This window comes from Macrosteles quadrilineatus, unplaced genomic scaffold, assembly GCF_028750875.1.
Source record: "Macrosteles quadrilineatus isolate MER2022 unplaced genomic scaffold, UCM_ALF_1.0 Scaffold_1__1_contigs__length_201487025, whole genome shotgun sequence".
NCBI lineage: Eukaryota > Metazoa > Arthropoda > Insecta > Hemiptera > Cicadellidae > Macrosteles > Macrosteles quadrilineatus.
Genome location: NW_026542594.1, coordinates 145,739,763 through 145,755,479, shown reverse-complemented (window position 1 = coordinate 145,755,479; position 15,717 = coordinate 145,739,763). Strand labels below are relative to the sequence as shown.

Here is a 15,717-nt window from a genome sequence, read left to right as displayed (position 1 = left end):
CCCGAAGACCAAGATCCAACAGTTAACTTTGACTGTGGAAACCTACTTTCTCATTAAAGTACTAAATGAAGGGCCTGTTTAACAAACTAATAATAACTGCTAACAAAACTACAACTTTTACACCGGGCTAGCAAACACAAACCTTTCTGAATTCAATGTTATCATGAACTAGAGTGTGCAGAATGTGACGGATCATGTGGGGAGGATATGCACAGTCCGGGTGTCCAAGATCTAGCAGAAAGTTTAGGGCCAGAGAATGATGCCTCCAGTGTCTGGAAAATACATTTTATTCATCTTACTTTTAACTTTCTAAACATTTTATTCAAAATACATTTTATCAACATATGAGAAGTCAATTAATAACTCAACAGAGGCCTGGCTTATAGTTAGTTTTACCTATGAGCATCGACGTAAACAAAAGCATTAAATGCTCTGTGTACGTTATACATATTCATTACTACATGTAAATTACTAAAATTCATGCGTAGGCCTATATAGTTAAGACAAATTTCTCGTTAACTAAAAAAAATTTTACATACACAGCTAAGGAAATGTTCCTCATATGATGAAAACTATCTAGTATTTTGAATAGCAAAACTTACAGATTTGAATTGATGCAAGTGCCTAGTGTGTCTAGCAATTCTAGATAATCTGCTTTGTTTCGTTCATTCAACTCATTCAAACGTTTCTGTGCGGAAATAATGTCTTCAGAAGAGGGTATAGGAATGTTTGGGGTCGGATTTGAGGTCTTCCACAACTTTTTGCAAACTTCTTCGCCCTTTTCCCCAATCTGAAAATGTAAAAGACAAATAAGTTTTGATTTGTCAATGGTTGTTAATTTGTTCAACTGTAAATAATATAAAATTATATTTCCCTCTTAGTTGAGCTTTAACACATTCGCTACCGCAATGGTAACAAATCTTTCATTCATATGGACCAGCGAAGCACATATGCGGCGGCTGGTTTAAAAAAATAGACTGCCGTTGCATATATGCGACGGCTAGTCACATTAAAATAGACTCACGTCGCATATTTGCGTCGGTACTCCAATGTAATCTAAACGCTTTTATATCTTTGTAACATTGTAACGGTCTATTTGAAGGCCCTGAATTCTTTGCACTGGTCTACAGGGATGTTTGTCGCACAACTGCATCGCTTGGATATGGTGATTGGTGACGTCATATGATAGTTGGAATAACTATTTGCTGCATCACTGTATGTATCTATGCAGAATTATCCTTTGTAGCTTTTATATTTACTCAATTACAAACTGTTCTTGAAAAAAAAGTTTTTTTTACTTACTTTCACTTAAAAAAATAAACAAAAATGAACTGTAGCATATAAGCGGCGTTTGGGCTATTTCAAGAAAAATATAATAATTTTAACTATTGTCTTCGCTACAGACCGGGCGTCGCAAATATGCAACATTACATAAGGTTGTCAAAAATATAAAAAAACTAGAATATATTATTTACAAACACGATTGCAGAGTAATACAAAAATGATCACTTTTTAACAGGTTTTCACCCGTGGTCTGCGTGTACTGTTAACCGATGTGACAGCCGGTCTATATGTAAGATTAAATTGTATATCTTGGTCCGTGGCAATGACCGCGGGGTCGCATAAATGCGACGCTCGGTATCGAACGTGTTAAGGCCAATTGTGCTAAAAATGCAATATATCAAATCAAAGTTGTCAGAGGGAGGGTTGGACACTCTAATCATCATATGGCAACACCTACAACAATCATATTAAGACTTCCGGTATTGACTTGTATTTCACTTTGAGCCTGATAGTGAATCAGCCTTCTGATTGAAACTTATTACCTATCTAAATAATTCTGATTGTTATTAGGATTGACTTTTGGATACTGGAGAAGAAATTTCCATGTATTTGGACCAGCTGTAGCCAGTTTTTTTAAGAACAAACTTGTTTTGTTCTATTTGATAACCAATGATTAACTTAACATTCATTAAACTGGTTCTTGGGAAAAGTACCGGTGTCAAGAGTCGGCCTCGAAATTTGGTTGTGGATAATTGGGTAGGCCTACGTACCAATAGGATAAGGACCAAAGGCCTATTGGCAGTATGGTCCACCGATAGTAGCGCAATAGAACTTTTTGCTTGTCAGCACAGCAGGCAAATGGAATGATTGTTGCATTTATATTTTCTCACCTGTATGTCAATTTTAAGGGTGTGGACCTTTTTGCTTGTTAGCACAGCAGGCAAGTGGACTGATTATTGCATTTATATTTCTCACCTGGATGTCAATGTTGAGGGTGTGGAAGTGTTTGCGCACAGTGTCACTCAGTGCATTGAGCAAGTTGATGACTGAGGGCTTCTCTGAGGGCTGTGCTTGCACCAAAGCTGGCCACAGCTGCTTCAGTAAGCCCCACTCCCGCTGTATGACCAGAGGATGATCCTTCGGACCTAGCAGGACGTACAAGGCTCCCTGAAACACACTTAATCATTGACAAGTAGAAACAAGCAAAATTGTACAAGGTATAGTTGTAGCTTCTTATATATAGTGGACAACAAGACTGGATAACAAGTCAACAAGGTATTCCAAAGACTTTTTTTTACATTTCAATATAAGCCTGCTAATCCAGCATTCAATGGTCCGGCATCAGTTCAAATATCTAAAAAGAAATTTTAATGCTGTTTTAAAACGTATTAGCACATTTGGCAGAGTCAAGAGTGGTTAGGGGTGGTTATATATATGAATTTGAACAGATGGTGTTTTTGGCCTCTGGGGACCTCAAAACAAAAAAGTAAATCGGTCCCAGGTCCAGGTCTTACCATGAGACCTACGGTAATAGCTTATTCCCTATATGAGATACTCGCTAAGAGTGTATGATCATAACCTACATAAGAATAATACAAACACTTGTAAAAAGAATATAAAGATAACGATGTTGCTATTCTTTCTCTTTGTTCTTATATTCTTTCTTAGGTTTCTCTTCATACACCAATTCAACAAGTTCCCGTAGTTACTTATTGCCTAATAACAGTTTACTAAGCCTTGCGTCGTCATCAGTCCCTAGCTAATAAAATCAGTTGTTACATAGCGCACAGCAGACAGATGTGTAAAAGGAGCAGATGTTTGTTAGCACAAGCGTTGACTTTACCCTTCTACTTTATTTTCATCGCAGGAACGGTGATTTTCAAAAACAATAATGTGGGGGTTTTTTATATCAAGAGAAAGACCCAGACAATTTGTTAAGTATAGGTTAATTTCGCTGTCTGGAGGTTCTGACAATGATAAATTCGTTATATTGAGGTGTTTTATTTTTGCCGGGATTGTCAAAAATTTGTTAAATCGAGGTTGTTGATATGGTTTGTTTGTTATATAGAGTTAAAATATACATTGTGTCTTATGGAGAATTCTAGGATATAAAAAAAAAAAAATACATGAAGGAATTCATGATATAGAGGTTCCTTATATCAAGGTTGGACTGTAGGCCTACTGTGAACGCCAACCCATTATTTCTAAATAATTCAAATTAGAACTTAATCTTTTATCATAACATAAAAAAATTTGGTTTTGTTTAAGGAAAGGTTCTAAGATAGGATTGTGATATAAGGCTTAGCCGGCATATGAAGTTCAATTGTCAGTAGAAGTGTTTAAAACATTAAGAATTTCAATTGTCTAAAGATTAGCTCTATTTACCTTTAAATTCTTACCTTGATCTGTTCATGATGAATGTTGGAGTCTCGTTTCAGAATATCTAAGAGTTTGGAGATCAACATTGAATTGTCTGAATAAAGTCTCAAGGAATAATTCAATTTACCCTGAGCATTCTTCCTCACCTACAAAAAAAAAAAAACAAGCCCAAATGTATCATTAAAATGTGCACATGCCAAGTACAATTTGTAACTAACATCATCAGTTGTCTAAAAACATCTGAAATCAAGTTTAGTGAATGTGTAGTTTTTAAAGAGTTCAAATGTGTTATTTTCTGCAAGAAACAAAACAGACATAAAGTTTAGAATAGTAAAAAGAGTTTGACATGCGTTAGCAAAATTTGAGCAGCAACTAAAAAGGTGTGTTTTATAATGCTGAGTGTATGGGCTATGTCGGCTTCTGCCTGTCAGGAGTGGGGGAAGCTAGACCGAAAACCGCATTATTGGTCCATACACACACTCCAGCTAGCCCAAAAATGCACACAAAATGGAAGGGATCAAGGTCACATTATTAATTGGTTCCCTAAAATACCAATAACTTTACACAAATAATGGATTTTTGTAGGGATTACAACCACTTTGTTAACTGTTACTTTAGGGGGAGCTGGCATGCAACACTTTTTAGATCAATTTTAAAGTCCAGAATAATGTTTACGCCACACTAAATTATTTTGACGAACTTCCCACGCAAGGATTTAGTCCAGAAAACAGCTGTTTGTCAACAGCTTAATCAAATAGGGTTTCATTATGTACTACTGTACTGTAATAAGTTTTTACCGGACACCAAACAGCTGATTATACTCTATTTGGCAATGAGTCGTTACAAACAAAAACATAACCTCTTTTAGAGGTTATTACTAGTGATTGTAAGTCCTTTACTCGGTGGTAACATATAAGGATTTGTACAGATTTAGTAGTATGGCCTAAAATATCGTACATCACTCGTTCAAAATGTGTTTAACGGACTTGTATGGTAATCCCGTGTGAGACACTATTTTCAGGACTAGTATCGTAATATACTATTACAGTCAGTGTTTTAGTAAATTCTGCTTAATCTTTCCAACATTACATATAATTACTGTACAACTGTGTGTGTATGACAGGTTCACTTACGTCACTGTAATGGCTTGTGCACAGTTCCAGCAGATGATCAAACACCTTCACATGAGTTGCCGTTCTCAGTAGAACACTCAGGATGATGATAGTTTCGTGTTGGTGATAAGCTCTGTTCACCAAGATCGATCGTATGTGTCTCTTTTTACCCAGCATTTTGTTCTCATATATTTTTCTGCCAAGTAGTAATGCTTTTGACTGTGCCTCAAATTCTTCACAAGATGGGAGCAGGTTCATTAAAAGTAAGCCCCAAATCTGTTACAAGAATTCAAATTCTTAAAGATACTAAGTGTATTAAATTGTCTATTTATCAAGTACTACTTTAATTTGATTCTATTTTAGAACAGATTGGTGTAAGACCTTTTAATTTGTAGACAGAAGTTACTAACAAGTAGGGATGGACGGGTCCCGAAATTTCGGGAATTTTTCGGGAAAAAAATATTCCCGATTATCGGGACGGGATTACATTTGACTCGGGAATTTTTCGGGACGGGATTTGGTCCGATCGTCGGCGATTTTTCCGCTTCGCGAGTGCCGATAACGCCGTTATTGCGAGCGATAGGTCCGCAAACGCAGGAGACGAAGTCATACCGACAATCGCGCAGTGACCGCGAGTCATGACGACGATCGCGCCGTGACCGCGGAGTCATGCTGACGATCGAGCCGTGATCGCGAGTCATACTGACGATCGCACCGTGACCGCGGAGTCATACCGACGATAACCCCGTGACCGCGGAGTCATACCGACGATCGCGCCGTGACCGCGAGTCATACCGACGATCGTGCCGTGACCGCGAGTCATGACGACGATCGCGCCGTGACCGCGGAGTCATACCGACGATCGCGCCGTGACCGCGAGTCATGCTGACGATTGAGCCGTGATCGCGAGTCATACCGACGATCATGCCGTGACCGCGAGTCATACCGACGATAACCCCGTGACCGCGGAGTCATACTGACGATCGCGCCGTGACCGCGAGTCATACCGACGATCGCGCCGTGATCGCGGAGTCCTACCGACGATCGCGCCGTGATCGCGAGTCATGACGACGATCGCGCCGTGATCGCGAGTCATGACGACGATCGCGCCGTGATCGCGAGTCATGACGACGATCACGAGTCATTACGACGATCGCGCCGTGACCGCGGAGTCATGCTGACGATTGAGCCGTGATCGCGAGTCATACCGACGATCATGCCGTGACCGCGAGTCATACCGACGATAACCCCGTGACCGCGGAGTCATACTGACGATCGCGCCGTGACCGCTAGTCATACCGACGATCGCGCCGTGATCGCGGAGTCATACCGACGATCATGCCGTGACCGCGAGTCATACCGACGATAACCCCGTGACCGCGGAGTCATACTGACGATCGCGCCGTGACCGCGAGTCATACCGACGATCGTGCCGTGATCGCGAGTCATGACGACGATCGCGCCGTGACCGTGAGTCATACAGACGATCACCCCGTGACCCGCGAGTCCCAAGTTACTATAGGTACCTGTAAATTGTTACCCATTTTTTGGTTTTTATAGATCAGTGCCAAAAATGGTAAAAATTGATTTCGTATGTCTTTTTTTGGTAACTGCAATACAGTACTTTCTTTTTATGCACAGAAAAAAATCCCGTCCCGTCCCGTCCCGAAAATCGGGAAGGAAATAAAAATCCCGTCCCGTCCCGTCCCGAACTAAAAATTCAATCCCGTCCATCCCTACTAACAAGTAATGATTTAATGATTGGAAGAATGATCACTAAAATTTACAGTATAGAAAAATAATTAGCAAAACTAGAAGAAGTTGAATAACATTTCTTAATTTAATATGCATTACTCTTGCACAATTGTATATGAAACTGAGAAGGGGAAGCTTGCATCATTGAAACAGATGAGCTTGAATAGTAATTCATGAGGTGCTCAGTGCTCACTTTACATGAAACTATGTTGTACAAACAACTGTGTCAACTATGTGGTACAAAGCGAACGATTCTAGAGCTCTGAGCCTTCCACTAAATTTAATAAATTTATCAGTCAAAGCCGTGACAACTTCGTATCGACCCCTGGATTTTTTTCGGCTCCTTCTGAGCACTCTGGGGAAGAAATTTGAGTGTGACCGGTTCTAGGGGTAGGCCTAGCCTAACTTGGTGAACACTAGTTTGTTTCCCCCCTAGAATTTTGTGTCACAATTTATCTTTAATATGGAAATTTTTTAATGTGCTTAGAAGGGTTTAGACTTAAATTGGCTAGTTCAAAAATGTATCATTGCTGCATAAATTGTTTGTTTACTAGAAAAACACCCCAGTACCTCAAAAATACTTAATGAAAGGACGTAAATACAGGGATTGGTGTAGTACAACCAATCAATTCAGAAAATTTGGTAAAACAATTAAAAAATTGTATCGGTATTGACAATAGAGGATAGATTTTTCAGGTATCGGTATTGGTATCAAGAATCGATCAATTTTGGAATCGACACATTGATAATTGTAAACTACTAGTTCCATGATAGAAAATATCTGCAATGGTCCCTGAATAATAAACAGCTAGTTTTTTTTTTTTATGTCATGCCTTTAAATGAAATGTGTCTAGTCAAGATTATATATTGGATTTTAGATTCCACAATATTACATTTGCGATGCTGATGAGGGACTTGGTGTCGTCCTCAGTATCAGCACAGGAGAGCAGTTTTGTCTGAAGCTGACCCATGACTAAGGCGATGGTTTTGCGAACATTGCTTCCATCAGGCATCGACACAATCTCTTTGAATGCTGATCGCACAACAAAATTCTTCCTGTCTGCCACAGTCTCTTTGCTGAAATAAAAATACAATATAGAAATTAGGAGTAGGCGAGTACTCTACTTTCGAGTAATTACTTGAATTATGAGTAATTGACTTTTTCCAACTTCTCGACCTCGAGTCAAGTAGTTATAAAAAGAGTGACTTCATAATTTTCTACGCCCGTTATAAATGGCATTTGTTTTTGTTGATTTTAAAATTTATTTTCTTCTGTATCATGTCATGTTTTGCAATATAACGTTCCATTACGAAATCAGTGGAAAATAATTTTATCACAGTAACTCTTACAATTATTTCTTATTGAACTATGTTATATCTATTTTACAGGTTGGTGTCTGCCTTTTTCACACCTTCTCCCTATATTTTATCATATTATTCTAGACAGATCATCATAGGTTCATGAGATTATTGTCATACATGTTTTCAATCATTGAAAAAATCTTCGATTATGTAATACAATACAAAATATTAGCCTACAAGTGCAGAAGGGCACGGTGCCCATTTGAGCCGTGTCCATATTTTGTTAAATTAATAGTAGTTTAAACAGCAACTGGATAAAACATTTTACAATATTTATGTAGAAATACTTGCATGATTTTGAAAGTCATTAAGCTGGAAAACTGCAATATACTGCAGACTTTGCAGAGAGGTTACTTCGATGTATTCATTCAGCTTAGTGAAAACATAATATAGATATGTATACAAATAAGAACTTGAACTCTTAGAGAGCCTTCGAATGTTATTAGACTAACGAAAAGGGTTGTGCATGTTTACTAGCGCTACTCAGGAACAAAAACCATTTAATTTATCTCTAAAATATATATTCTTAAAGTGCACTGAGCAGCAGCCTAAAAAAATCTATTTAACTTACCCATATAGTTACAAAATGCTCAAACTCGCATTGTGACATTTATAATTCGGCTTATATTTCTCCAACAGAAAATTCATCTGCAGAAAAATTTTATTTTGCACTTACCGTGTCTAATAAAATCCAAACACAGAAACCTTGCCTAAAATGGTATCTATCTTGACAAATTATTTACAGTGGCCTATATTACGGACCGTGGCCCACTGGGGTTTGGTAACATTATTGAAAATAACACGACATTTTGGCTGTAAAAAATGGCCCAATTAGTATATACTATTTAAGCAGCTACTGTCATGACAGAAAGGTCATATTCCTTTTAAACTAGTTCACATCATCCTTTATAAGATACGTTGATTAACCATGCATGTAAACGTCAATATTTACGTAACAGCCAATTTACATTATTTTTGCTTTTTGGAAATGCCACATTGCTATGTCATTTGCATTATTTGTTGCCAATGAAGCCACACGACCATATAAATGAGGAGGCCCCTAACAGTTCAAGAATAAAAGCCAACTTCACTTCAAGTATATTCCACTACACCTAACATTCCGTAGAGAGATTCAGATTATATTGACAACTTTATGTAATTGATACGGCTGAGACAACTAACTGACATCCCCCATGTCTAGGAATTCCAGCTTTAACAGTAACTCCACAACCAATTCCTCAAAACTGTGCTAGAGGGTTATTCATTGGCACAGAAGTACGATATGAACTGAAAAATCAAACTTACACTGTAACGTATATTGAAGTTAGAATGTGTCTTCCCAACAAACATGTATATATTTTGTTCAAATAAAATCATAGATTAATCTGCATTACACTGATGAAATCACGGAAGTGTTTAACTACAAAAGATCCACCAATACGATTTTAATACTATTTAAAGGTTCTTCCAAAGGAAAAGATATCAGATAACATACTATCTCCGACGACGTATGGTATGGGAAATATTTTATTCATTGAATGATCAACCATATTTGGTAACTAACGCAATTATATCATTATTGTTTTTACACTTATTAATCTTTAAACAATGCTAAATGCTCAAAATATGTATAATTTCACTCAATTTATCGCAGTTAGATGAATTAGCGTAAGCCGTAAGCCTTGAAAGTAACCGTCGATTTCGACAGGTTTCACCTAGTGGCAAATTATTTGTTTAACTTATAATTTTGTTTTTTTGTTTGTTTGCTGTGCGTGCGTAGTGAGTTGTTTAAAATGGTTTATGTTATGATCTACGTTCCAGGGATGTTATGAACTCCATCCACGACTTTCATGTGATTCTTTAAGTAATTTAAGTTATATTAATTAGTGATGTAAGTTATCGTTGTTTCCCAGCAACGCAACGGCAACGTTTTTCACCCGCCAATAACAGTTTGCCGCATCCTGTTATTTCAGCAACGTTGCCGAGAGTTCATTGCCGAGAATCTGTTGTCTACGGCTGTTGCGTCTCAGCAATCGTTTATTAAATGTGTTGGAGGTTTATAAAACATTGTCTTGTTTTTTATTTCTTATTGTTAAGATTGTATAGAATCGATTGAATTGATTTTAAATGTAGTTAAAGTTAAAGCATTTAATGTAGTACAGTATCTATAAATAAATTAGATATTTGCTAAACTTAATTTTAGTAGGTATTTTAGCAATTGAAACGGCTAAATTAAAATGATAGAATTATTGCCCAAATTTCTAACATCATAATAATAATTGGAAAAAGCCATAATTTAAGTAAAAATAATGACGATAATTTACAACATGTAAATATATTAATATAATTACCAGTATCCACTTATTTTTATTTCTCAAAGCATTATCTACTGTTTTGAAACTTAAGTTATTCATAGTTTAAAATTAAACTATGATTTCCCTCTTCATTTACTGAATGTTTGTAGGTTATTAAAACAAAACACAACACTTTAAGAATTTTTTTATATTTAAAATCGAAACAAGTCATAAGTGTACTGCTACAATACATTTGCTCATTATTTTACAAAAATAATGGAGAATTTTAGTACCTGAAAATCAGTGGAGAACTAATGTGAAAACGCATAAAATAACTCAGGTTTGATAGCAAACAATACGTATACTTCCTGTGAGACTTCCGACCTACGTACCATTCCCACACTCCACAGCGCAACATACACAGCGCCTGTTTAGTTTATTACTATTTGGCAATATTGCCGTAACGTAACATAACATGTGTAAGTTGTGGCGACGAGTTTAATAATTCGGTTATTTCATGTCCCACTCCCACACAACAACTAACTACCGTATCTAGTTGTCGACGCTTCCGTCAAAACTATTTAGTTTTTCAAAAACGGCGTTCTGTTCTTGTTCTGCGGATCTGCCCGCTGCCGGCTGCCGTGGCATTGTTGCAATGAAACTCGATTTTAATAACAGGGAGATCGCCGCAACAGAATGACCTGACAACAGTTATCGGGCGGCAACACTGTTATTCATCCTGTTATGTTATATAACGTACATCTCTAATATTAATGATGACAATATTGAAGATGATTTTGAGACTATAACTCAAGCAATATGGAACATTAATTGTAGGCCTAGATGTACCAATTCTTATGCAAACAAAGACCTCAGTGAACATTTTAGGCCTACTCAAACTGGTAATTGTTGTGTCAATTTAATTTAATACAATTTGTTAAAATGTATGTCTTTTTGAAATATTTTATTTTCCTTATAGGCTAACCTAATCTATGTAACCTTAATCAATAGCAATGCAATAGCAATAGTTATCTTAAACAGATTAAATAAAAATGACATGCTCCTTTATTTATAGGGATAGCGAGAAGCACACATAAGGTATATATATGTGTTATTAAATGAATGTTTAACAGGTATCAGTATCGAGTGCGGAATCGAGAATTGAAACCAAAGTTGTAGAATCGGAATCGGTAACAAAATCAACCAATTCAGGAATCGGCCCATCACTAAATAAGCTATTAAAAACCACCTATTTAGGCCTAGACCTACTTTACACGCAACTACTTGGTACCAATCTTTTTGGAATTTCAGTAGGGACAACTGCAGGATAAATGCTATTAAATGCCAACAAATGTAATAGAAATCAATTTAAAATGAATTAGGCATACCAAATGTTTAAAATCTTCTAATGTAGTTTACACACTATTACAAATTTATTTTGGTTTAACTTGTAGGCTGTCTAAAAGCATATGATCATATTCCAATCATAAGACTATTTACACACTAAACTGAACTCACAATGCAACTGGTGGCTCATCCCAGATGGGCAGGAGACGACCACAACCGAGAAAGGCTGTGACTATGCTCAGGGAACACTGCAGTTCTTCTCTGAAAAAGGAAAGAAATAAAGAAGTAAACCAGAAAAAAGTAAAGTAAAAAAGAATGTGTTCTGTGCAATCCTTATTAAACTCACTAATGCCCTCAACTTCCACCTAAGCTGGACACCTTAAGGTGGGTCCTCCACTCGAGGTAAGCTCAATAAAGATTGCACTTGTATGGATGTACACATATGAATGAGTCAAAGACACAACTAATTCACTTTTCAGTTGCTAACGAGAATAGAGACATTGTTGAAAATTTCAACCAAACATCAATATATTCTCAAAACTCAGTCAATTACCTGGGAATTGATATAGACTGGCAACTCAATTGGTAAACACGCATTAATAATTTACCAAAGAGACTCAGATCAGCTACATTTTTTCTTCGGGTAATTCGAGACATAGCACTAGGTACAATTTTAGACACACAATTAGCAGTATACCACGCTTATTTTTCTTCTATCATGAATTACGGTTTAACGGTATGGCATTCTGCTAGTCATGCCAAACAAATTTTTATCCTCCAAAAAAGAGCAGTTAGTCTTAGCCAAAGTTTCTCGAATTACTCACTGAATGTAAAGAGTTTTTCATTCAGTTTCTCTTACTTTGTATTAGGGATGGACGGGTCACCAAATTTCAGGAAATTTTCGGGGAAAATATATTCCCGATTTTCGGGAACGGATTACATTTGATTCGGGGATTTTTCGGGATAGGATTTGATCCGATCGTTGGCAATTTTGCCGCTTTGCGAGTGACGATGACGCCGCTATCGCGACAGATGTTCACGATACTTCCAGTAAAGCAGAGGGCGAAGTCATTTCGACGACGATGACTCTGAATCATACTGACAATCACGCCTTCACCACGGAGTTAAAACGACGATCGCACCGTGACCGCGTAGTCATACCAACGATTATGCTGTGACCGCGATTCATGCTGACAATAATGCCGTGACCGCGGGTCATAACGACGATTGTGCCGTGACCGCGGAGTTATACTGACGATGACGCCATGACCGCGGAGTCATAACGACGTTCAGGCCGTGACCGCGGAGTCTACAAACAAACATACCGTGACCGCGAGTAATACCGCCGATCACTCCATGACGGCGGAGTCATACCGACGATCACTCTGTGACAGCGGAGTCATACCGACGATGACACAGTGACCGCGGAGCCATACCGATGACCACACCGTGAACAAGGAGTCACACTGACGATCGCACGGTGAAGGCGGAGTCATACCGGCGAACGCGCCGTGACCGCGGAGTCAAACCGACAATCACGTTATGACCGCGGAGTCATACTGACATTCACGCCGTGACCGGGGAGTCATACCGACGATCCCGCCATGACCGTGAGTCATTTTGACCACCAGTCACAAGTTTTTATACCTGTAAATTTTTACCCATTTTTTTGGTTTTTATAGATCAGTGCCACAAATTGTAAAAATTGATTTTGTTTGTCTTTTTTGGTAACTGTAATACTTAAGACTTTCTTCTTATGCACAGGAAAAAATCCCGTCCAGTCCCGTCCCGAAAATCGGGAAGGAAATAAAAGTCTCAACTCAACAGTCAACTATTTCAATAATAGGGCCCTACAATAATAGGGCCCTAGAATGAATGTTGGCCACAGATTTTGTGTTTGCTTTGATGAAGTAATGTAATTGACATTTCTGCTTTGAAATCTGCATCAATGAATTTAGTAGGATAATAGGTTTCAAGGTAAATGTTTTTATTAAAATAGGTTATTTATATAAAATAACAGAGAAATTTATTGTATCAATTTATTGATTCAGTTTACTACTATTGATTTACTAGATTTTTTTAAAACAATAATCATATTTTACCTATTAATTCAATTATTTATCCAAGTCAAACAGGATACATAAGGGGGCATAAGGGGTAAATTGGTGCTGTCAAAATGTATTGAACAGACATTTAGCAAACCATGATTTCAGAACCCACACAATTGAAATAAATGTTGGCAAATAATTTGGGAATTTCATGTCTCTTTCATCTATAAAATAATTTGGGAAAGTTTGTGAATGATAATGATAGTACTGATTATCATTATCAACTTTGAAATCTTTGTACAATTGGGATATAATGTTTACTATGGCATATAGATTACAATATTATCAGACTTGCTTACCTTGTGAAGGAGTGTTTGTCCTTGGAGTAGGCTTCAATAAGGTAAAGTTCTGGAACCAGGTACTTGGCAATCAAGTGTTCAACATATTTAACTTCCTTTTCACTTGGTGTATACCATTCCACAGCTAAGTCTTTTGTCTGATATGACCTACCCCAATCCTGTGTAAAACCCTTTTTTAAGTAAACTTAGTAATAAAAGTATTTCTTAAGTATTCTTATATTAAGGAAGAAAGAAAGAATACATAACTAACTTAACCAAGAAAATAGTTCCGGGCAGTTAACAAGACACAAAAAGTTTACAACCCAATTAATTTGATATGAGGAAGGATAATGTATAAGAGGATTTTTTCAAAGGGAATCAATGTTTTTAACATAATTAAGCTGAAATGTTGAGCCTAAACCTCAATCTTGCTAGGTCCTTAAATACACCAGCCACAGCAACCCTGCAGTCTAAGCAAATTTCCATTGCCTCATTGGATTTTAACTAAAATACTTCCTCAAACATGTGAGATTTATTTAAATAACATTAGTGTTAACAATAACTTTGGTTTCCTGATACAGGGAAGGGAAAAAGTGTGTCGTGTGTGAGTGTTCATTACAGTATGAAATAATCAAATTTGCCACATTTGATAAAAATATTAAATATATCTATACTCATACTATAAACATACTAAATACAATAATTGATTTGTTCTGCAAAAGAATAACATGGGATTTTTAGGCCTACAGTTTCAGGAGATTTATCCATAACAATTGTACCGCAACACTTCAAAATAAAAAATTATATTCTTTTTTAAGCTCTACACAATGGTTGTAAAAATTGGGAATTTTTAAGTTTTAAGGGCTAAAATTTTTTAAAAATTTTGTAAAATTTGTAAAAAAACTTTGTTCACATGACCCGATCTTGCTGATTCGCCAACTCATTCATGTTAATGCCGCCCTACACGTTCTTGCCAAAAATGATCAAGGTTGTAGCAAAATTACTAGAGTTATGGTGTTCACAGACACAAACATACATATATACATGTATTATGTATACATTTGAACGAATGGTGTTTTTGGCCTCTAGGGACATCAAATAAAAGTAAAAAAAGTAAATCGATCCTGGGTCCAGGTCTTACCCTACCACCTAGGGTAATAGCTACAGGGAAATTCACTAAAAATAAAGTTAAGATAGCTTACCATCTTTTGGAACATAAATTCTTACTTACCCTGACAGGAAGGTATTCTGAAATCGGTTTTCCATAGTTTTCATTGCTACTTTTGAAATCCTGAGGTTTTGTCACCGATACTGCAGACAAGATGTTGTTGAGTAATTTGGAGGCCAAAGTATATCCTTCGCAGCATTTCAGGTGAAGAGTGAGGTCTAAAACCTTTTCCAACAGTTCTCCGTAGCCAATGATGAATTTACCATAGCAGTTGACTACCTGCAAATTTATATTATAAGACAATTAACGTGTAATTGGTACTTAAATAATTAATCGTACTAATTCAATTATCTTTTGCTTTCTAAGTATCTAGAGGGGGGAAATCAATAAAATAGTTATTTGTGTAACTAGTGGGAGAAGTGGCACTTTGCTGCACACGAGAGAAATGTTTACGCACAAGCCGTAGGCGAGTGTGGAAAGTTTATAGAGTCAGCAAAGGCAATTTGCACTCTTGTTACACATTATATTTTTCCTAAAGTTACTATAAAGAATAGAAATTAGTGATGGTCGGATCCGGATATCGGACTACCGGATCCGCCGGATCCGCCGGATCCGAGCTAGAACCGGCAC

General features: G+C 37.1%; 1 protein-coding gene across 1 annotated transcript in view; it reads right to left on the bottom strand.

The window, feature by feature from the left end:
- LOC128986661 (proteasome activator complex subunit 4-like) overlaps positions 1-15,717 on the bottom strand; it is a 110,491-nt gene that overhangs the window by 33,025 nt on the left and 61,749 nt on the right. The window contains exons 14-22 of the mRNA XM_054407141.1: positions 15,151-15,366; positions 13,941-14,098; positions 11,705-11,794; positions 7,424-7,607; positions 4,797-5,051; positions 3,684-3,809; positions 2,260-2,451; positions 603-790; positions 143-272 (exon numbers count right to left, since the gene is read on the bottom strand). Of these exons, the coding sequence (XP_054263116.1) occupies positions 143-272; positions 603-790; positions 2,260-2,451; positions 3,684-3,809; positions 4,797-5,051; positions 7,424-7,607; positions 11,705-11,794; positions 13,941-14,098; positions 15,151-15,366 (1,539 nt within the window). The remainder of the gene's footprint in view (positions 1-142; positions 273-602; positions 791-2,259; positions 2,452-3,683; positions 3,810-4,796; positions 5,052-7,423; positions 7,608-11,704; positions 11,795-13,940; positions 14,099-15,150; positions 15,367-15,717) is intronic.